We start from the raw sequence: 24683 nt of genomic DNA on the forward strand, positions 1-24683 counted from the left end.
GAGAGAAGCTGAGCTCTGTGATATATAGGGTTATATGATAGAGGAGAGAAGCTGAGCTCTGTGATATATAGGGTTATATGATAGAGGAGAGAAGCTGAGCTCTGTGATATATAGGGTTATAGGATAGAGGGAGAGAAGCTGAGCTCTGTGATATATAGGGTTATATGATAGAGGAGAGAAGCTGAGCTCTGTGATATATAAGTTATATGATAGAGTGATGTTTGGGTGTTTATATCACTACTTATATAGTCGGGAAGGCATTACACTTCTCATTTTTTAATGATTTCTGCTTCCATATTAGAGAACAGGAAATGATAGCGGTGAAAAAAGCTGAGTTCTGTGATATATAGGGTTATATGATAGAGGAGAGAAGCTGAGCTCTGTGATGTATAGGGTTATATGATAGAGGAGAGAAGCTGAGCTCTGTGATATATAAGTTATATGATAGAGGAGAGAAGCTGAGCACTGTGATATATAGGGTTATATGATAGAGGAGAGAAGCTGAGCTCTGTGATATATAGGGTTATAGGATAGAGGGAGAGAAGCTGAGCTCTGTGATATATAGGGTTATATGATAGAGGAGAGAAGCTGAGCTCTGTGATATATAGGGTTATATGATAGAGGAGAGAAGCTGAGCTCTGTGATATATAAGTTATATGATAGAGGAGAGAAGCTGAGCTCTGTGATATATAAGTTATATGATAGAGGGAGAGAAGCTGAGCTCTGTGATATATAGGGTTATATGATAGAGGGAGAAAAGCTGAGCTCTGTGATATATAGGGTTATATGATAGAGGAGAGAAGCTGAGCTCTGTGATATATAGGGTTATATGATAGAGGGAGAGAAGCTGAGCTCTGTGATATATAGGGTTATATGATAGAGGAGAGAAGCTGAGCTCTGTGATATATAGGGTTATATGATAGAGGGAGAGAAGCTGAGCTCTGTGATATATAGGGTTATATGATAGAGGAGAGAAGCTGAGCTCTGTGATATATAGGGTTATGTCATAGAGGAGAGAAGCTGAGCTCTGTGATATATAGGGTTATATGATTTTGATCAGGAGTAAAAGACATAGTAAATAGAGATGAGCGAACAGTGTTCTATCGAACTCATGTTCGATCGGATATTAGGCTGTTCGGCATGTTCGAATCGAATCGAACACCGCGTGGTAAAGTGCGCCATTACTCGATTCCCCTCCCACCTTCCCTGGCGCCTTTTTTGCTCCAATAACAGCGCTGGGTAGGTGGGACAGGAACTACGACACCGGTGACGTTGAAAAAAGTAGGCAAAACCCATTGGCTGCCGAAAACATGTGACCTCTAATTTAAAAGAACAGCGACGCCCAGCTTCGCGTCATTCTGAGCTTGCAATTCACCGAGGACGGAGGTTTCCGTCCAGCTAGCTAGGGCTTAGATTCTGGGTAGGCAGGGACAGGCTAGGATAGGAAGGAGAAGACAACCAACAGCTCTTGTAAGAGCTAAATTCCAGGGAGAAGCTTGTCAGTGTAACGTGGCACTGACGGGCTCAATCGCCGCAACCCAGCTTTCCCAGGATCCTGAATGGAATACACTGTCAGTGTATTCCCGTATACCCGATATATACCCCGATACCCGTTCCAACGGTGTGCCCCCCCACCTTCACCCCAGAAATACCCTGCAAGTCCCCTAGCAATAGAATTGGGGCTATATACACCCACAATTTTTACTACTGGTATACAGTGCCATTGTCTGACTGGGAATTCAAAGAATATATTGGGAATACAAATACCCTCATTTCTTGCTACTGCCATATAGTGCCAGTTTCTGACTGGTAATTCAAAGAATATATTGGGGTTACGTGCACCCACAATTTTTACTACTGGTATACAGTGCCATTGTCTGACTGGGAATTCAAAGAATATATTGGGAATACAAATACCCTCATTTCTTGCTACTGCCATATAGTGCCAGTGTCTGACTGGGAATTCAAAGAATATATTGGGGTTACGTGCACCCACAATTTTTACTACTGGTATACAGTGCCATTGTCTGACTGGGAATTCAAAGAGTATATTGGGAATACAAATACCCTCATTTCTTGCTACTGCCATATAGTGCCAGTTTCTGACTGGGAATTCAAAGAATATATTGGGGTTACGTGCACCCACAATTTTTACTACTGGTATACAGTGCCATTGTCTGACTGGGAATTCAAAGAATATATTGGGGTTATAAATACCCTCATTTCTTGCTACTGCCATATAGTGCCAGTTTCTGACTGGTAATTCAAAGAATATATTGGGGTTACGTGCACCCACAATTTTTACTACTGGTATACAGTGCCATTGTCTGACTGGGAATTCAAAGAGTATATTGGGAATACAAATACCCTCATTTCTTGCTACTGCCATATAGTGCCAGTGTCTGACTGGGAATTCAAAGAATATATTGGGGTTACGTGCACCCACAATTTTTACTACTGGTATACAGTGCCATTGTCTGACTGGGAATTCAAAGAGTATATTGGGAATACAAATACCCTCATTTCTTGCTACTGCCATATAGTGCCAGTTTCTGACTGGGAATTCAAAGAATATATTGGGGTTACGTGCACCCACAATTTTTACTACTGGTATACAGTGCCATTGTCTGACTGGGAATTCAAAGAGTATATTGGGAATACAAATACCCTCATTTCTTGCTACTGCCATATAGTGCCAGTTTCTGACTGGGAATTCAAAGAATATATTGGGGTTACGTGCACCCACAATTTTTACTACTGGTATACAGTGCCATTGTCTGACTGGGAATTCAAAGAATATATTGGGGTTATAAATACCCTCATTTCTTGCTACTGCCATATAGTGCCAGTTTCTGACTGGGAATTCAAAGAATATATTGGGGTTACGTGCACCCACAATTTTTACTACTGGTATACAGTGCCATTGTCTGACTGGGAATTCAAAGAATATATTGGGGTTATAAATACCCTCATTTCTTGCTACTGCCATATAGTGCCAGTTTCTGACTGGTAATTCAAAGAATATATTGGGGTTACGTGCACCCACAATTTTTACTACTGGTATACAGTGCCATTGTCTGACTGGGAATTCAAAGAATATATTGGGAATACAAATACCCTCATTTCTTGCTACTGCCATATAGTGCCAGTTTCTGACTGGTAATTCAAAGAATATATTGGGGTTACGTGCACCCACAATTTTTACTACTGGTATACAGTGCCATTGTCTGACTGGGAATTCAAAGAGTATATTGGGAATACAAATACCCTCATTTCTAGCTACTGCCATATAGTGCCAGTTTCTGACTGGGAATTCAAAGAATATATTGGGGTTACGTGCACCCACAATTTTTACTACTGGTATACAGTGCCATTGTCTGACTGGGAATTCAAAGAATATATTGGGGTTATAAATACCCTCATTTCTTGCTACTGCCATATAGTGCCAGTTTCTGACTGGTAATTCAAAGAATATATTGGGGTTACGTGCACCCACAATTTTTACTACTGGTATACAGTGCCATTGTCTGACTGGGAATTCAAAGAGTATATTGGGAATACAAATACCCTCATTTCTTGCTACTGCCATATAGTGCCAGTGTCTGACTGGGAATTCAAAGAATATATTGGGGTTACGTGCACCCACAATTTTTACTACTGGTATACAGTGCCATTGTCTGACTGGGAATTCAAAGAGTATATTGGGAATACAAATACCCTCATTTCTTGCTACTGCCATATAGTGCCAGTTTCTGACTGGTAATTCAAAGAATATATTGGGGTTACGTGCACCCACAATTTTTACTACTGGTATACAGTGCCATTGTCTGACTGGGAATTCAAAGAGTATATTGGGAATACAAATACCCTCATTTCTTGCTACTGCCATATAGTGCCAGTTTCTGACTGGGAATTCAAAGAATATATTGGGGTTACGTGCACCCACAATTTTTACTACTGGTATACAGTGCCATTGTCTGACTGGGAATTCAAAGAGTATATTGGGAATACAAATACCCTCATTTCTTGCTACTGCCATATAGTGCCAGTTTCTGACTGGGAATTCAAAGAATATATTGGGGTTACGTGCACCCACAATTTTTACTACTGGTATACAGTGCCATTGTCTGACTGGGAATTCAAAGAATATATTGGGGTTATAAATACCCTCATTTCTTGCTACTGCCATATAGTGCCAGTTTCTGACTGGGAATTCAAAGAATATATTGGGGTTACGTGCACCCACAATTTTTACTACTGGTATACAGTGCCATTGTCTGACTGGGAATTCAAAGAATATATTGGGGTTATAAATACCCTCATTTCTTGCTACTGCCATATAGTGCCAGTTTCTGACTGGTAATTCAAAGAATATATTGGGGTTACGTGCACCCACAATTTTTACTACTGGTATACAGTGCCATTGTCTGACTGGGAATTCAAAGAATATATTGGGAATACAAATACCCTCATTTCTTGCTACTGCCATATAGTGCCAGTGTCTGACTGGGAATTCAAAGAATATATTGGGGTTACGTGCACCCACAATTTTTACTACTGGTATACAGTGCCATTGTCTGACTGGGAATTCAAAGAGTATATTGGGAATACAAATACCCTCATTTCTTGCTACTGCCATATAGTGCCAGTTTCTGACTGGGAATTCAAAGAATATATTGGGGTTACGTGCACCCACAATTTTTACTACTGGTATACAGTGCCATTGTCTGACTGGGAATTCAAAGAATATATTGGGGTTATAAATACCCTCATTTCTTGCTACTGCCATATAGTGCCAGTTTCTGACTGGTAATTCAAAGAATATATTGGGGTTACGTGCACCCACAATTTTTACTACTGGTATACAGTGCCATTGTCTGACTGGGAATTCAAAGAGTATATTGGGAATACAAATACCCTCATTTCTTGCTACTGCCATATAGTGCCAGTGTCTGACTGGGAATTCAAAGAATATATTGGGGTTACGTGCACCCACAATTTTTACTACTGGTATACAGTGCCATTGTCTGACTGGGAATTCAAAGAGTATATTGGGAATACAAATACCCTCATTTCTTGCTACTGCCATATAGTGCCAGTTTCTGACTGGGAATTCAAAGAATATATTGGGGTTACGTGCACCCACAATTTTTACTACTGGTATACAGTGCCATTGTCTGACTGGGAATTCAAAGAGTATATTGGGAATACAAATACCCTCATTTCTTGCTACTGCCATATAGTGCCAGTTTCTGACTGGGAATTCAAAGAATATATTGGGGTTACGTGCACCCACAATTTTTACTACTGGTATACAGTGCCATTGTCTGACTGGGAATTCAAAGAGTATATTGGGAATACAAATACCCTCATTTCTTGCTACTGCCATATAGTGCCAGTTTCTGACTGGGAATTCAAAGAATATATTGGGGTTACGTGCACCCACAATTTTTACTACTGGTATACAGTGCCATTGTCTGACTGGGAATTCAAAGAATATATTGGGGTTATAAATACCCTCATTTCTTGCTACTGCCATATAGTGCCAGTTTCTGACTGGGAATTCAAAGAATATATTGGGGTTACGTGCACCCACAATTTTTACTACTGGTATACAGTGCCATTGTCTGACTGGGAATTCAAAGAATATATTGGGGTTATAAATACCCTCATTTCTTGCTACTGCCATATAGTGCCAGTTTCTGACTGGTAATTCAAAGAATATATTGGGGTTACGTGCACCCACAATTTTTACTACTGGTATACAGTGCCATTGTCTGACTGGGAATTCAAAGAATATATTGGGAATACAAATACCCTCATTTCTTGCTACTGCCATATAGTGCCAGTGTCTGACTGGGAATTCAAAGAATATATTGGGGTTACGTGCACCCACAATTTTTACTACTGGTATACAGTGCCATTGTCTGACTGGGAATTCAAAGAGTATATTGGGAATACAAATACCCTCATTTCTTGCTACTGCCATATAGTGCCAGTTTCTGACTGGGAATTCAAAGAATATATTGGGGTTACGTGCACCCACAATTTTTACTACTGGTATACAGTGCCATTGTCTGACTGGGAATTCAAAGAATATATTGGGGTTATAAATACCCTCATTTCTTGCTACTGCCATATAGTGCCAGTTTCTGACTGGGAATTCAAAGAATATATTGGGGTTACGTGCACCCACAATTTTTACTACTGGTATACAGTGCCATTGTCTGACTGGGAATTCAAAGAATATATTGGGGTTATAAATACCCTCATTTCTTGCTACTGCCATATAGTGCCAGTTTCTGACTGGTAATTCAAAGAATATATTGGGGTTACGTGCACCCACAATTTTTACTACTGGTATACAGTGCCATTGTCTGACTGGGAATTCAAAGAATATATTGGGAATACAAATACCCTCATTTCTTGCTACTGCCATATAGTGCCAGTGTCTGACTGGGAATTCAAAGAATATATTGGGGTTACGTGCACCCACAATTTTTACTACTGGTATACAGTGCCATTGTCTGACTGGGAATTCAAAGAGTATATTGGGAATACAAATACCCTCATTTCTTGCTACTGCCATATAGTGCCAGTTTCTGACTGGGAATTCAAAGAATATATTGGGGTTACGTGCACCCACAATTTTTACTACTGGTATACAGTGCCATTGTCTGACTGGGAATTCAAAGAATATATTGGGGTTATAAATACCCTCATTTCTTGCTACTGCCATATAGTGCCAGTTTCTGACTGGTAATTCAAAGAATATATTGGGGTTACGTGCACCCACAATTTTTACTACTGGTATACAGTGCCATTGTCTGACTGGGAATTCAAAGAGTATATTGGGAATACAAATACCCTCATTTCTTGCTACTGCCATATAGTGCCAGTTTCTGACTGGGAATTCAAAGAATATATTGGGGTTACGTGCACCCACAATTTTTACTACTGGTATACAGTGCCAATTTCTAACTAGGAATTCAAAATGCGCAAGGCTCCCGGAAAGGGACGTGGACGAGGCCGTGGGCGAGGTCGGGGGAATGGTTCTGGGGAGCAAGGTAGCAGTGAAGCCACAGGGCGTCCCGTGCCTACTCCTGTGGGGCAGCAAGCATTGCGCCACTCCACAGTGCCAGGGTTGCTTGCCACATTAACTAAACTGCAGGGTACAAACCTTAGTAGGCCCGAGAACCAGGAACAGGTCTTGCAATGGCTGTCAGAGAACGCTTACAGCACATTGTCCAGCAGCCAGTCAGACTCTGCCTCCTCTCCTCCTATTACCCAACAGTCTTGTCTTCCTTCCTCCCAAAATTCCGAAGCTTTACAGAACAATAACCCAAACTGTCCCTGCTCCCCAGAGCTGTTCTCCGCTCCTTTCATTGTCCCTCAACCTGCCTCTCCACGTCACGATTCCACGAACCTAACAGAGGAGCATCTGTATCCAGATGCTCAAACACTAGAGTCTCCTCCATCTCCGTTCGATTTGGTGGTGGATGACCAGCAACCCACCCTCATCGACGATGATGTGACGCAGTTGCCGTCAGGGCATCCAGTTGACCGGCGCATTGTGCGGGAGGAGGAGATGAGACAGGAGTTGGAAGAGGAAGTGGTGGATGATGAGGACACTGACCCGACCTGGACAGGGGGGATGTCAAGCGGGGAAAGTAGTGTGGATGTTGAGGCAGGTGCAGCACCAAAAAGGGTAGCTAGAGGCAGAGGCAGAGGTCAGCAGCTTAGGCGAAGCCAGGCCACACCCGGAATCTCCCAAGATGTTCCAGTTCGTACCCAGCCCCGAAAAACTCCCACCTCGAGGGCACGTTTCTCGAAGGTGTGGAGTTTTTTCAAGGAATGCGCCGAGGACAGATATAGTGTTGTCTGCACAATTTGCCTCTCGAAATTGATTAGGGGCTCTGAGAAGAGCAACCTGTCCACCACTTCAATGCGCCGTCATTTGGAATCCAAGCACTGGAATCAGTGGCAGGCAGCAACGGCAGGACAAAGGCCGACTGCCGTTCACGCCACTGCCACTGCCACTGCCTCTGCCTCTGCCTCTGCCACTGCCACTGCTGACTGTGCTGGCGATGCACTCCAGAGGACGAGCCAGGACACCACTTCATCTGCCTCCGCCACTTTGTTGACTTCTACCTCATCCTCCCCTGGTCCTGTCTTATCTCCTTCTCCTGCACCATCAAAGGCACCATCAGGCGTTTCTTTACAACAACCCACCATCTCTCAGACATTGGAGCGGCGGCAGAAATACACTGCTAACCACCCACACGCGCAAGCCTTGAACGCCAACATCGCTAAACTGCTGGCCCAGGAGATGTTGGCGTTCCGGCTTGTTGAAACTCCCGCCTTCCTGGACCTGATGGCAACTGCGGCACCTCGCTATGCCGTCCCTAGCCGTCACTACTTCTCCCGGTGTGCCGTCCCCGCCTTGCACCAGCACGTGTCACTCAACATCAGGCGGGCCCTTAGTTCCGCGCTTTGCACAAAGGTCCACTTGACCACCGACGCGTGGACAAGTGCATGCGGACAGGGACGCTACATTTCACTGACGGCACACTGGGTGAATGTAGTTGAGGCTGGGACTGCTTCCCAAACTGGCCCGGTGTACCTCGTCTCCCCGCCTAACATTCCTGGCAGGGACACGAGAAGAACACCCCCCTCCTCCTCCTCTTCTACCGCCTCCTCCTCCGCCACCGCCTCCTCCTCCGCCACCGCCTCCTCCTCCGCTGTTAGATTGACCCCAGCTACGAGTTGGAAACGTTGCAGCACTGGCGTTGGTAGACGTCAGCAGGCTGTGCTGAAGCTGATCAGCTTGGGGGACAGACAGCACACTGCCTCCGAGGTGAGGGATGCCCTCCTCGATGAGACGGCAATATGGTTTGAGCCGCTGCACCTGGGCCCAGGCATGGTCGTTTGTGATAACGGCCGGAACCTGGTAGCAGCTCTGGAGCTTGCCGGACTCCAACATGTTCCATGCCTGGCCCACGTCTTCAACCTAGTGGTGCAACGTTTCCTAAAGAGCTACCCCAATGTTCCAGAGCTACTGGTGAAAGTGCGGCGCATGTGCGCCCACTTTCGCAAGTCGACAGTAGCCGCTGCTAGCTTAAAATCTCTCCAGCAACGCCTGCATGTGCCACAACACCGGCTTTTGTGCGACGTCCCCACACGCTGGAACTCAACGTTTCAGATGTTGAATAGAGTGGTTGAGCAGCAGAGACCTTTGATGGAATACCAGCTACAAAACCCTAGGGTGCCACAAAGTCAGCTGCCTCAGTTTCACATCCATGAGTGGCCATGGATGAGAGACCTTTGTGACATCCTACGGGTCTTTGAGGAGTCCACAAGGAGGGTGAGCTCTGAGGATGCGATGGTGAGCCTTACAATCCCGCTCTTGTGTGTTCTGAGAGAATCCCTGATTGACATCAGGGATAACTCAGATCACACAGAGGAGTTAGGGATAGCATCCGATCCGTCACAGCTGGAGAGTAGGTCCACACATCTGTCCGCTTCACTGCGTTTAATGGAGGAGGAGGAGGAGGAGGAAGAAGAGTTGTCCGATGATGTGATGGTGATACAGGAGGCTTCCGGGCAACTTCGAATCGTCCCATTGTTGCAGCGCGGATGGGTAGACATGGAGGATGAGGAGGAAATGGAGATTGAACTTTCCGGTGGGGCCAGAGGAGTCATGCCAACTAACACTGTGGCAGACATGGCTGAGTTCATGTTGGGGTGCTTTACAACCGACAAGCGTATTGTCAAAATCATGGAGGACAACCAGTACTGGATCTTTGCTATCCTTGACCCCCGGTATAAAAACAACATCTCGTCTTTTATTCCGGTAGAGGGGAGGGCCAATCGCATCAATGCTTGCCACAGGCAATTGGTGCAGAATATGATGGAGATGTTTCCAGCATGTGACGTTGGCGGCAGGGAGGGCAGTTCCTCCAGTAGGCAACCAAGTTCTCACCGGTCCACACAAACGAGGGGCACACTGTCTAAGGTCTGGGACACCTTGATGGCACCCCCTCGCCAAAGTGCCGCCACGGAGGGTCCTAGTGTCACCAGGCGTGAGAAGTATAGGCGCATGTTGCGGGAATACCTTTCCGACCACAGCCCTGTCCTCTCCGACCCCTCTGCGCCCTACACGTATTGGGTGTCGAAGTTGGACCTGTGGCTTGAACTTGCCCTATATGCCTTGGAGGTGCTGTCCTGTCCTGCCGCCAGCGTCCTATCTGAGAGGGTGTTCAGTGCAGCCGGTGGCATCATCACTGACAAGCGCACCCGTCTGTCAGCTGAGAGTGCCGACCGGCTCACTTTGATAAAAATGAACCACCACTGGGTAGAGCCGTCATTTTTGTGCCCACCTGTGTAAAGCACCCCAACATGAAACTCCATGTCTGTACTCAACCTCTCCAATTCCTCCGCATCCTCATACTCATCCACCATAAGCGTTGCACAATTCTGCTAATACTAGGCTCCCTCCACCCTGATTTCCCCCAACTCTGCTGGTTAGAGGCTCCCTCCACCATGAATTTGCCCAAACTGGGCTGTTTAGAGGCTCCCTCCACCATGAATTGGTCCAAACTGGGGTGGTTAGAGGCTCCCTCCACCATGAATTGGTCCAAACTGGGGTGGTTAGAGGCTCCCTCCACCATTAATTGGTCCAAACTGGGCTGGTTAGAGGCTCCCTCCACAATTAATTGGTCCAAACTGGGCTAATTAGAGGCTCCCTCCACCATGAATTGGTCCAAACTGGGTTTTTTAGAGGCTCCCTCCACCATTAATTGGTCCAAACTGGGCTGGTTAGAGGCTCCCTCCACAATTAATTGGTCCAAACTGGGCTAATTAGAGGCTCCCTCCACCATGAATTGGTCCAAACTGGGTTTTTTAGAGGCTCCCTCCACCATTAATTGGTCCAAACTGGGCTGGTTAGAGGCTCCCTCCACAATTAATTGGTCCAAACTGGGCTAATTAGAGGCTCCCTCCACCATGAATTGGTCCAAACTGGGTTTTTTAGAGGCTCCCTCCACCATGAATTTGCCCAAACTGGGCTGTTTAGAGGCTCCCTCCACCATGAATTGGTCCAAACTGGGCTGGTTAGAGGCTCCCTCCACCATGAATTTCCCAAATCTTGGCTGTTTAGAGGCTCCCTCCACCATGAATTTGCCCAAACTGGGCTGTTTAGAGGCTCCCTCCACCATTAATTGGTCCAAACTGGGCTGGTTAGAGGCTCCCTCCACCATGAATTTGCCCAAACTGGGGTGGTTAGAGGCTCCCTCCACCATTAATTGGTCCAAACTGGGCTGGTTAGAGGCTCCCTCCACCATGAATTTCCCAAAACTTGGCTGTTTAGAGGCTCCCTCCACCATTAATTGGTCCAAACTGGGCTGGTTAGAGGCTCCCTCCACCATGAATTTGCCCAAACTGGGCTGTTTAGAGGCTCCCTCCACCATTAATTGGTCCAAACTGGGCTGGTTAGAGGCTCCCTCCACCATGAATTTGCCCAAACTGGGCTGTTTAGAGGCTCCCTCCACCATGAATTGGTCCAAACTGGGGTGGTTAGAGGCTCCCTCCACCATGAATTGGTCCAAACTGGGGTGGTTAGAGGCTCCCTCCACCATTAATTGGTCCAAACTGGGCTGGTTAGAGGCTCCCTCCACAATTAATTGGTCCAAACTGGGCTAATTAGAGGCTCCCTCCACCATGAATTGGTCCAAACTGGGTTTTTTAGAGGCTCCCTCCACCATTAATTGGTCCAAACTGGGCTGGTTAGAGGCTCCCTCCACAATTAATTGGTCCAAACTGGGCTAATTAGAGGCTCCCTCCACCATGAATTGGTCCAAACTGGGTTTTTTAGAGGCTCCCTCCACCATTAATTGGTCCAAACTGGGCTGGTTAGAGGCTCCCTCCACAATTAATTGGTCCAAACTGGGCTAATTAGAGGCTCCCTCCACCATGAATTGGTCCAAACTGGGTTTTTTAGAGGCTCCCTCCACCATTAATTGGTCCAAACTGGGCTGGTTAGAGGCTCCCTCCACAATTAATTGGTCCAAACTGGGCTAATTAGAGGCTCCCTCCACCATGAATTGGTCCAAACTGGGTTTTTTAGAGGCTCCCTCCACCATGAATTTGCCCAAACTGGGCTGTTTAGAGGCTCCTTCCACCATGAATTGGTCCAAACTGGGCTGGTTAGAGGCTCCCTCCACCATGAATTTCCCAAAACTTGGCTGTTTAGAGGCTCCCTCCACCATGAATTTGCCCAAACTGGGCTGTTTAGAGGCTCCCTCCACCATTAATTGGTCCAAACTGGGCTGGTTAGAGGCTCCCTCCACCATGAATTTGCCCAAACTGGGGTGGTTAGAGGCTCCCTCCACCATTAATTGGTCCAAACTGGGCTGGTTAGAGGCTCCCTCCACCATGAATTTCCCAAAACTTGGCTGTTTAGAGGCTCCCTCCACCATTAATTGGTCCAAACTGGGCTGGTTAGAGGCTCCCTCCACCATGAATTTGCCCAAACTGGGCTGTTTAGAGGCTCCCTCCACCATTAATTGGTCCAAACTGGGCTGGTTAGAGGCTCCCTCCACCATGAATTTGCCCAAACTGGGCTGTTTAGAGGCTCCCTCCACCATGAATTGGTCCAAACTGGGGTGGTTAGAGGCTCCCTCCACCATGAATTGGTCCAAACTGGGGTGGTTAGAGGCTCCCTCCACCATTAATTGGTCCAAACTGGGCTGGTTAGAGGCTCCCTCCACAATTAATTGGTCCAAACTGGGCTAATTAGAGGCTCCCTCCACCATGAATTGGTCCAAACTGGGTTTTTTAGAGGCTCCCTCCACCATTAATTGGTCCAAACTGGGCTGGTTAGAGGCTCCCTCCACAATTAATTGGTCCAAACTGGGCTAATTAGAGGCTCCCTCCACCATGAATTGGTCCAAACTGGGTTTTTTAGAGGCTCCCTCCACCATGAATTTGCCCAAACTGGGCTGTTTAGAGGCTCCCTCCACCATGAATTGGTCCAAACTGGGCTGGTTAGAGGCTCCCTCCACCATGAATTTCCCAAAACTTGGCTGTTTAGAGGCTCCCTCCACCATTAATTGGTCCAAACTGGGCTGGTTAGAGGCTCCCTCCACCATTAATTGGTCCAAACTGGGCTGGTTAGAGGCTCCCTCCACCATTAATTGGTCCAAACTGGGCTGGTTAGAGGCTCCCTCCACCATGAATTTCCCAAAACTTGGCTGTTTAGAGGCTCCCTCCACCATTAATTGGTCCAAACTGGGCTGGTTAGAGGCTCCCTCCACCATGAATTTGCCCAAACTGGGCTGTTTAGAGGCTCCCTCCACCATGAATTTGCCCAAACTGGGCTGTTTAGAGGCTCCCTCCACCATGAATTGGTCCAAACTGGGCTGGTTAGAGGCTCCCTCCACCATGAATTTCCCAAAACTTGGCTGTTTAGAGGCTCCCTCCACCATTAATTGGTCCAAACTGGGCTGGTTAGAGGCTCCCTCCACCATGAATTTGCCCAAACTGGGGTGGTTAGAGGCTCCCTCCACCATTAATTGGTCCAAACTGGGCTGGTTAGAGGCTCCCTCCACAATTAATTGGTCCAAACTGGGCTAATTAGAGGCTCCCTCCACCATGAATTGGTCCAAACTGGGTTTTTTAGAGGCTCCCTCCACCATGAATTTCCCAAAACTTGGCTGTTTAGAGGCTCCCTCCACCATGAATTGGTCCAAACTGGGCTGGTTAGAGGCTCCCTCCACCATGAATTTCCCAAAACTTGGCTGTTTAGAGGCTCCCTCCACCATTAATTGGTCCAAACTGGGCTGGTTAGAGGCTCCCTCCACCATGAATTTGCCCAAACTGGGCTGTTTAGAGGCTCCCTCCACCATGAATTGGTCCAAACTGGGCTGGTTAGAGGCTCCCTCCACCATGAATTTCCCAAAACTTGGCTGTTTAGAGGCTCCCTCCACCATTAATTGGTCCAAACTGGGCTGGTTAGAGGCTCCCTCCACCATGAATTGGTCCAAACTGGGGTGGTTAGAGGCTCCCTCCACCATTAATTGGTCCAAACTGGGCTGGTTAGAGGCTCCCTCCACCATTAATTGGTCCAAACTGGGCTGGTTAGAGGCTCCCTCCACCATTAATTGGTCCAAACTGGGCTGGTTAGAGGCTCCCTCCACCATGAATTTCCCAAAACTTGGCTGTTTAGAGGCTCCCTCCACCATTAATTGGTCCAAACTGGGCTGGTTAGAGGCTCCCTCCACCATGAATTTGCCCAAACTGGGCTGTTTAGAGGCTCCCTCCACCATGAATTTGCCCAAACTGGGCTGTTTAGAGGCTCCCTCCACCATGAATTGGTCCAAACTGGGCTGGTTAGAGGCTCCCTCCACCATGAATTTCCCAAAACTTGGCTGTTTAGAGGCTCCCTCCACCATTAATTGGTCCAAACTGGGCTGGTTAGAGGCTCCCTCCACCATGAATTTGCCCAAACTGGGGTGGTTAGAGGCTCCCTCCACCATTAATTGGTCCAAACTGGGCTGGTTAGAGGCTCCCTCCACAATTAATTGGTCCAAACTGGGCTAATTAGAGGCTCCCTCCACCATGAATTGGTCCAAACTGGGTTTTTTAGAGGCTCCCTCCACCATGAATTTCCCAAAACTTGGCTGTTTAGAGGCTCCCTCCACCATGAATTGGTCCAAACTGGGCTGGTTAGAGGCTCCCTCCACCATGAATTTCCCAAAACTTGGCTGTTTAGAGGCTCCCTCCACCATTAATTGGTCCAAACTGGGCTGGTTAGAGGCTCCCTCCACCATTAATTGGTCCAAACTGGGCTGGTTAGAGGCTCCCTCCACCATTAATTGGTCCAAACTGGGCTGGTTAGAGGCTCCCTCCACCATTAATTGGTCCAAACGGGGCTGTTTAGAGGCTCCCTCCACCATTAATTGGTCCAAACTGGGCTGGTTAGAGGCTCCCTCCACCATGAATTTGCCCAAACTGGGCTGTTTAGAGGCTCCCTCCACCATGAATTGGTCCAAACTGGGCTGGTTAGAGGCTCCCTCCACCATGAATTTCCCAAAACTTGGCTGTTTAGAGGCTCCCTCCACCATTAATTGGTCCAAACTGGGCTGGTTAGAGGCTCCCTCCACCATGAATTGGTCCAAACTGGGCTGGTTAGAGGCTCCCTCCACCATGAATTTCCCAAAACTTGGCTGTTTAGAGGCTCCCTCCACCATTAATTGGTCCAAACTGGGCTGGTTAGAGGCTCCCTCCACCATTAATTGGTCCAAACTGGGCTGGTTAGAGGCTCCCTCCACCATTAATTGGTCCAAACTGGGCTGGTTAGAGGCTCCCTCCACCATTAATTGGTCCAAACTGGGCTGTTTAGAGGCTCCCTCCACCATTAATTGGTCCAAACTGGGCTGGTTAGAGGCTCCCTCCACCATGAATTTGCCCAAACTGGGCTGTTTAGAGGCTCCCTCCACCATGAATTGGTCCAAACTGGGCTGGTTAGAGGCTCCCTCCACCATGAATTTCCCAAAACTTGGCTGTTTAGAGGCTCCCTCCACCATTAATTGGTCCAAACTGGGCTGGTTAGAGGCTCCCTCCACCATGAATTGGTCCAAACTGGGGTTTTTAGAGGCTCCCTCCACCATGAATTGGTCCAAACTGGGGTTTTTAGAGTCTCCCTCCACCATGAATTGGTCCAAACTGGGGTTTTTAGAGTCTCCCTCCACCATGAATTGGTCCAAACTGGGGTTTTTAGAGGCTCCCTCCACCATGAATTTGCCCAAACTCTGCTGGTTAGAGGCTCAATCCACCCTGATTTTCAAAACAAATGTTGGTGCCAACCTCAACTTACTACAAGGGCCAAATTCACTGCTGGTGACAAGCTCTCCTCACTGCAAGTGCCAAATACACATGTTTCAAGGTGTTTTCCTACTGTCAGAGAGGTGGTATTGAGTGTGTAAAGTGTGTAGTTGTTAGGCTGTGATGTTGGGGTAATAGAGGGTCTTTGGTGTGTTAGATGCCCCCAGACATGCTTCCCCTGCTGTCCCAGTGTCATTCCAGAGGTGTTGGCATCATTTCCTGGGGTGTCATAGTGGACTTGGTGACCCTCCAGACACGGATTTGGGTTTCCCCCTTAACGAGTATCTGTTCCCCATAGACTATAATGGGGTTCGAAACCCGTTCGAACACACGAACATTGAGCGGCTGTTCGAATCGAATTTCGAACCTCGAACATTTTAGTGTTCGCTCATCTCTAATAGTAAATTCTGAGAGGACTCATAGGACAGACAGTGAGAGTCCTGAATACCCCGCCTACAGCTGATTGATGGGGGTGACAGTCAGCCCCTTCCCTCCCATCTCCCACCTCCTATCCTAAGGAAAGGTCAGAAATAGTGAAAGCTTTAAGTGTTAACAGGAAATTTAAACATTTAAAGTAGGCTGTAGCTATAACAATATAATTCTGATACTTTCTTGAAAATGTTACATAGGGCGCTCTGTAACTAAATGTTACACAATATATACCTTAAAGCTAGAGGAAAGGCAATGAAGGACACGTCTGTAGTTCCAGATGTCAATCTATTTGTATATTCTCCATGTACCCTGCATGCTTACTTTCTAAGATATTGTTAACCTGCATGCTAGCTCGACATCCACATTGTGCTTAATATTTGTCCCTTTGTCTGTCTGGTATAGTTGTCAGCTAGTAGTCAGGGATATTAGCAGTCAATGAGAATCAGTTCATTCATTTCTAACTCAGCAATGTTTTCTGTCTGTAAATGTACAGAGATACATAGAACATAACTTGCATGTACTTACTCTATTCACTTTGTAACTCTTTCCGTGTAACAAATCATTGGGTGTTTTATCAATTACCAAGAGCTTAGCAAAGATTTAACTAGCAGTACACAGGCTGTCCAGGGACAGCAACAAGTCAGAACCATGTCAGCCGCACAGCCGAATTTCATATGACCAGCTCCTGCTCCAACTATAAGCTGTCTATTTTTTATGACAACCCCTTTAATAAACATCATGTCAATCCCCTTCTGGAATACAGTGGTCCTGCAATCTAATAGTTATGGCCAGCTATACATTTCCCTTCTAGAACCCTTGGCCTTGCAAAGCAAAGTGACTGATACTTAGTAACTCTCCAGTCTGGCTCATGGAGCAGACGAGTTATCGAGTGGAAGTTCCTCTTCTTTGACATCTGGATAACCATATGAAATGGGATTGTAATAGTAAGGGTATGTTCACATGGCAGAATTTGACATTGAATTCGAGGTGGATTCCACTCTAAATTCTGCCGCCATTGATTTTCAGTGGGAGGCAGATGCTGATTTTTTTCCAGCTATAGTCCTGCTCGATCTTCAGGCAAGCTTCACCTGGTAACTGCTGTTATAGTGAATGGGAGGTGGAAAATTCCACAGAGCTGGTGCCGAATCTGACGCAGAATTGGAAAAAATCAAGTTCAAATTCCTGAAATTGTAGGAAAAATTCTGCTCTGTGAACATCCCCTTAGACAGCCTTTTTTAGCAGTTCCTCGAGAATGTTTCTCTTATGTTCGGTATTTCTTCCCCAGCAAATTACTGACTATAAGACGTGTGTAACAGAATTGGTATGAAGTCATCCTCTGTTGTAGTGATACAGACCTTACATACACTACATTGGAGCTTGACCAATCACATTAGAACAGGTTACATTATACTGAGAATATCTAACCCTGAATGTGGAGTCGCTTGTCTTCTATAAATGTCTTATTTGCAGTGTCCACTTTAATGTAAACTCTGACTTGTCTAATGAATTATGAAATGAATGTCTAAATGGTTGAACCTTGTATCGCAGCATCTAATGTGGCTTCTATTTTTCCTAATACATTATTATTGTTTTAGTTGATGCTTCTCAAACTGAGTTCCTGGGTCTCACTGTGACTATGGCCAACTAGTCTCACCTCTATGGAGATGTCATATGGTTATTTCCTCCTGTACCGTACATCTCTCCTGCGGACATTCGGTCTTTTGAGAGTTACGGTAAATTCTTATAGAGGAACTTTCATCAGTTGGGTCACAGGCGGTTTTATATGCTGCTAGAAAGCGGACAGTGCGCTAAATTCAGTGCACTATCGGCTTTCACGATCTGTGCCCCGGTGAAGAGGTATCAGTGCCGGTACCGTACCTCTTCACCGTCAGAAGGGTGTTCCTGAAAGTCAGTCAGGAGCGCCCTTCCTCACAGCAGTATCTATAGCGCTGTACTGTGAGAGCGGTGAGGAACATGTCCCTCTCTCTCCTCACAGTATTCATCCATAGAAGAGCACTGGGGGGACGTTCCTCCCCGTCTCACAGTACACCGTATTGGCACGGCTGCGAGGAAGGACGTTCCTGACTGATTGTCAGGAACGCCCTTCTGACGGTGAAGAGCTACAGTACCGTCACCATTAGCTCTTCACATGGGGCACAGATCGTGAAAGCCGACAGTGCGTTTTCTAGCGGTATATAAAACCGCCTGTGCCCCAACTGATGAAAGGTCCTCTTAAAGCAACCTCGATGTTCCTTTATAGGGGGAGAAAAGTAAAGCAACGATTGTACCAATTCCAGTATTGTGGTATTCTTGCCATTATTGTGCGTCACCACTACTTCCCTGACATGGCAACATTGGCGTTGCAATGGAGGAATGAGAAGTTGGTCGATAGTGTACCCAATAAATGTGAAGTTTGAGAACTGCTTGAAGTCCTGTCTTTATGTAACCATGAAGGGATATGGAATGGTCATGAACTGTTGAAAATGTTAGTTGACTTTTGTAAAGAAACACTGCTCCAGTTTCCATATCACTAACTGAATGTACAACAATTGCGCATGTTTCTTGACTTGTACTACAAACCGTTCACAAACTATTCTTAGATATGTTGTGATCATGGTTGCTGAGTGTCTGGTTTACTTTGTATCATCTCTTCTGCTTCTATACCTTGTCTTCATGCAAGCGCTGCTTATAGCGTATGACTTTGAAATGTTTCCAAAGCTAGTCTCTTATGTCTGGAACCCTAGAACATAGCCTGGAGGTGCCCAAAGGTGCACCAATAATTTATTTGACTGATATCAAGTGGTCATGTGAACATGGCCGGATAGTGACGATTTATTAGCATGAAATATCTGAATCTGTTATGTAGATGAATTGATAGGAGGTCTCGGTCGATCAGAGGTCACAACATATTCTAGTGAACAGTTTGTGATATCACATGTTATGATTATTCTGTTTTTCACTGAAGAAAATATCTTTACTGATTTGTACTGTGGCCTGTACAGTCCCTGCAAAAATTTGGAAATGCATCTGGTGATGAAGAGACACTAATGTATAGTGACTGTATATTTAATATCATAGTACATATATATATATATATATATATACTTTGTAATAATGGTATATTGTCAAATCCTGTCTACATGCCAGAATATATTGTCCACATACAGTACTCCCTATAACAACTTCTGCTTCATTCCCCCATGCAACCCCTGCATATGTCTCATTTATCACTTATCTTCCATAGAAAACACCTAATTCTATTTTTCCCAGAATATTTGCACCTGTAGTAGTGCCCACCTCTAGAAGCCCATCTTAGCCCTGGGACTCGCTATATCAGCTTCTATCATGTTCCTGCTTTCCTAAATTTGTCTCTAAACTGATAAGCTATATGGCAAGAGATGGCAAGGTTTGCCTCAACAGATACTATCCACCAGACATCCATCAGCCATGCATCCATGAAGTATACAGTATACAAATCCTTCTCATCACCCAGGGGCTGCCATGTTTATAAAAAATTGAGGGCTCGTTCACACGGGGCAATAGGGGGTCGATTCTGATGCTGAATCCACCTTAGAATCTGCTCCCTCACAATAGAGGTCTATGAAAACCTCTAGATTCCTTTTTTCTGTGAGCGGTATGTTCCGGGTCATGGAAAAAAGAAGCGAACTGCCCTTTCTTTAGGTGGATTCCGCGGCTGAGTCAGCCCCGGCGTCTGCCTCGCGACAGCACCCTCCGGACTAGACCCATTCATTTGAGCCTACTCCGGAGGGGGAAGCCACGACAATCGTGGCAGACGCATTTCAGAATTAGGACCAAAATGCGCGGCGCTTATCCCTGTGTGAACGAGGCCTTATATTTTAGATGTCTTTTTTTTTTCAAAAAAAACATGGCACAAAATTGATTTGGTATCGGTACAATACAGTGACTAAAAGTGTTTTCTGGGATATGTCGATGCCTTATCCTTAGTTGAACATGATGTTATTGGCATACTGAAAAAGCTGATGTGCTTCTAAGTGCTGACGCTTCTTCAAACAGCTGATCTGTGACGGCCCAACTTTTAGATCCCCCCCACTGATCAAGTCCAGGAAAACCTCTTTAAAACAATTCAACAAAGGTTAAGGTTTGACATCCCTATACTAAATTATTAGTGGTTCTCGAATGAACTATGGCAACGTTTCCCGCTAGGTGTGTTGACCAATGTCTATGATCAATGTGTATATCTTAAAAGTGAGTCTATCTCTAGAACCCAGAATATCATCTGAGTCCTGCACACATTAGGTAATAGTCACCTGTATCAAATGGTGTATCTCCCTTTTGAACTGGCGCTTTTATTGGACAGACATGACAGTTTTTGAATATGCAGTCTATGGAGCAGTGAGGGTGTTGCTATTGCCCCAAAGACGCTCGTGATCTGATGACAAAGGCATTATCTTAGCAATGCAGCACCAATTCACAAAGGGAAAAAACTTTCATTCAGGTGTCCCTCATATATCTGTCAGGGGGGGCTGAGTTCTGGTGACAGACTCCCTTTAGTAACTTTGGCTTCAGCAGTTTAAATAGTGGTTAAGATATTGGTCTACTGCAGGGGTCTCAAACTCGCGGCCCGCAGGCCAACTGCGGCCCTCGGGACAATAGTTTGCGGCCCCCGGCGGACATCCCGACATCCGCTGTAATAGTACGGCGCATGTCGGGTGTGTAACTATGGCGACCGCCTGGGAGCCGGGCGGCCACCATAGCCGCCGGGTGTCTACTGCTTTAAGCTCGCTATATCAGCTTCTATCATGTTCCCGCTTTCCTAAATTTGTCTCTAAACTAGTAAGCTGTATGTTAAATAAAGCAGTAGACAACCGGCACTAATGTCTCCGATACCACGATCCGCTGCCATTTTGCCGTTGATCACCGGCGCCTGGAGCAAGCTCCAGGACCGACGTCACGTTGCCATGACAGCCGGGAGCCTTTACAAGACTCCCAGGCTTGTCTGCAATCTCTATCTTTTGCAGGCTGCCCTATGCAGCCTGCAAAAGAAATGATGATTTTTTGCAATGCACTGCAATACATTAGCATTGTAATGCATTGCATTAGTGATCAGACCCCCTGGGGTTCAACACCCCCTAGGGGGTCTAATAAATGCAAAAAAAAAAATTTAAACAAGTAAAAAAAAAATATAAAAATATATAAAAAGTATTAAAAATTCAAATCACCCCCCTTTCCCTAGAACACATATAAAAGTAATTAAATACTGTGAAACACATACATGTTAGGTATCTCCGTGTCCGAAATCGCCCGCTCTACAAATCTATAAAAGTATTTTTCTTGTTCGGTGAACGCTGTAGCGGGAAAAATAGTCAAAAGTGCCAAACCGCCGTGTTTTCACTGTTTTGATTCTGATAAAAACTTTAATAAAAAGTGATCAAAGCAATAACATTTCCCGAAAATGGTAGAACTAAAAAGTACATGTGGCCCCGTAAAAAAAGACGCCCTATGCATCCCCGTACACTCACGTATAAAAAAGTTACGGCTGTCAGAATATGGCGACTTTTAGAAAAAAAAATTTAAATTGGAAAACCTGATGCGGCACAGCCTCACCCAGACCCTACCTCCAGCGGCCCCGGGGTAAATTGAGTTTGAGGAGACTTCTGGTCTACTGGATCCCACTAAACTGGGAATACTAACAGAAGCGTAACTTGTAACTCCTGGGTTCAATGGTAAGACCTGGAGAAGGGCTCCCAAAGATCATGTGCCATGTACCCCCATAGCTACACCTCTACGCTCAAGCACAGAAACTCATATGTTCTTTCATTTTAACACAAGCCATGAATTCCCGACATTCGTGTCTCTTCACATGTATCATATCTTATGAATATGTTTAAAAAACTTTCTTTTTTTTCAACCAGCATTGATAACAATTGAACATTTGCAGAAGACTAAAGTATGTATTAGACTAATGAGCTACATTATCTAGCCAGACTATGGCACAACAGTTGCCCCCATATTGGTGCCCTCTAAAATTAGCTATTATGATCTGGGAAACAGTAATATAACTGCTAATATGTCTCCGGCAAATGTCAATGAAATTTACTTTTCTTTAAAAGTCTTTACTATTGTAGCAGATCTATGTAGTGAAATGTGTTGGACTGTAAAGACACATAAAGCTTGATTTTATTGAAGAGATCTTGTAGTTCTAATATCACTCTAATAAGCTTATAGAACTCTATAACAATTCATAGCGCCAATGTGGTAATGCCTAGTATAGTAACACATTCCTGTCTGCTGATATAAAATCAAGCTGCCTATCCTGTATATTATTATATTATGTTTGTGGTTTTTATGTCATAGTCACTGACTAATTATATTCTGTTCCACTTTAAGGTCGTAGTGAACGCCTTAATTGGGGCAATCCCATCCATCATGAATGTCCTGCTGGTCTGTCTCATTTTCTGGCTAATTTTTAGCATCATGGGAGTAAATTTATTTGCTGGAAAATTTGGAAAATGCGTGTACGCTGAGAACAGGACAGAGCTAGATGTGTCTGTGGTGGACAACAAGACCATGTGCGAAATGATGAATGCCACAGAAGCCTACTGGACAAAAGTCAAAGTCAACTTTGATAATGTCGGGGCAGGGTACCTGGCTCTGCTTCAAGTGGTAAGTATTATGTCATGCTTCATTCTGAATCAAACTGAGAGTAGATAAAACTTAGAGGCAACATCGTAAAGAATAAAATGAACGTTAAAGGGGTCTGGGGTATTTAGTTTTTAAGGGATCCTATCATTAGAATCTCTTTTTTTCTAACTAACACGTAGGAATAGCCTTAAGAAAGACTGTTATTCTCCTACCTTTACCTCGCTGCCGTTCGGTAGATATTCCGTTTTCCATCTTTATGCAAATGAGTTCTCTCACAGCACTGGGGGTGGGCCTCAGTGCTCAAACAGCACTGGGGGCATCCCCAGTGCTGCGAGAAAACTCTCCAGCGCCGCCTCCATCTTCTTCAGGAACCGGCCTCTACGCGTCGTCTTCCGGCCTAGCTTTCAATCTTCTATGCATGCACAATCAGCTCTGCCAGCGGGCAGAGCCGACTGCACCTGCGCACAGCCATTTTTTGGTGGCTCTTGTAGTAAGCGGCCACAAAAAAAATGGCAGCGCAGTCTGCTCTGTCCGAGGCCCGCTGGCAGAGCCGATTGCGCATGCATAAAAGATTGAAAGCCAGGCCAGAAGAAGATGCGTAGAGGCCGGTTCTTGAAGAAGATGGAGGCGGCACTGTAGAGTTATCTCACAGCACTGGGGACGCCCCTAGTGCTGCGAGAGAACTCATTTGACGGAAAATGAGAAGGAGAAGACATCTAAAGGTAGGAGAAGAATAGCCTTTCTTAAGGCTATTCCTATGTGTTCGTTAGAAAAGAAAAAGGGATTCTAATGATAGGATCCCTTTAAAGGTACAGACTTATTAAAGGGTTGTGTGGCAAAGACTATTTATACGCTATCCATAGGAAAGAGGATAAATAGCTGATCTGGGGGGGGGATCTGATCTGAGATTCCACAATACCCATTGTAAGTTCAGCCTGAACACAGCCAGACTGGACTGAACAAAGCTGTGATCCCTTTCACTTCAACGGGAGTCCTGAAGATAGTCGAGAGCTGTACATTGGCTATCTTCTGTGCTCTCATTGAAGTTAATGGGAGTGCAGAATCATCCCATCCAGAAAGGGGAGCCCTTAAATTCATCCAATGGCTGCAGCTCCATTGTTTCGGTCCATCGGGGAACCTGAACAATGGACAGGCGGAACGCTAAGACAGTGGTAACACATGGAACCTGATGGACCCCATTAATTATGATGGGTCTGTAGGGTGGCCGTCATTTTAAAACCCAAACGGGAGGAAGAAAAAGTTCTCCTTGCAGAACTTTTTCCTACGTCAATTTTTGTTGGACTCTGCAACGGAATCTCTGGCGCAGATGTGAACATAGCCTTAATAATTGGCACACTATTTGAGTATTGTGCCACTAAAAGCTATGCCATTTGTGTAACACGCAGTTCTAATAGACATACTGTTCTGTAACTAGCATAGGGCACTGTGGCACAATACTCCAAGACAGCAGCCCACCATTTGTTGGGTTGGCACTCGGGGTCAGAAGATATAGCTTCTAAGCTACGAGCTGTCAGGCTTTCATATCCAATGAAGTCTGTCTGACGTGGCAAATGTATCTTAAATTGATAACATCTTATTATTCTTCCGGCTTATTTTGCGTTTTCAGAATTGCAGATACTAAAGATTTATTTTTAACAATTCAATCGAAGCTTCGGCTTTTAATTTTGCCCTTTTTGTTACCTGAAATGATTAAACCAGGCACCAGGTTTAATTCCCTTTCATTT

General features: G+C 45.5%; 1 protein-coding gene across 2 annotated transcripts in view; it reads left to right on the forward strand.

Moving 5' to 3' along the window:
- Positions 1-24683, forward strand: part of LOC142200863 (sodium channel protein type 5 subunit alpha-like) — a 415975-nt gene that overhangs the window by 364833 nt on the left and 26459 nt on the right. For both annotated transcript variants that reach the window (XM_075271516.1, XM_075271515.1), the window contains one exon: positions 22684-22959. In XM_075271516.1, coding sequence (XP_075127617.1) covers positions 22684-22959 — 276 coding nt within the window. The remainder of the gene's footprint in view (positions 1-22683; positions 22960-24683) is intronic.

The sequence above is a fragment of the Leptodactylus fuscus genome, chromosome 4, assembly GCF_031893055.1.
Source record: "Leptodactylus fuscus isolate aLepFus1 chromosome 4, aLepFus1.hap2, whole genome shotgun sequence".
In the NCBI taxonomy this organism is placed as follows: domain Eukaryota; kingdom Metazoa; phylum Chordata; class Amphibia; order Anura; family Leptodactylidae; genus Leptodactylus; species Leptodactylus fuscus.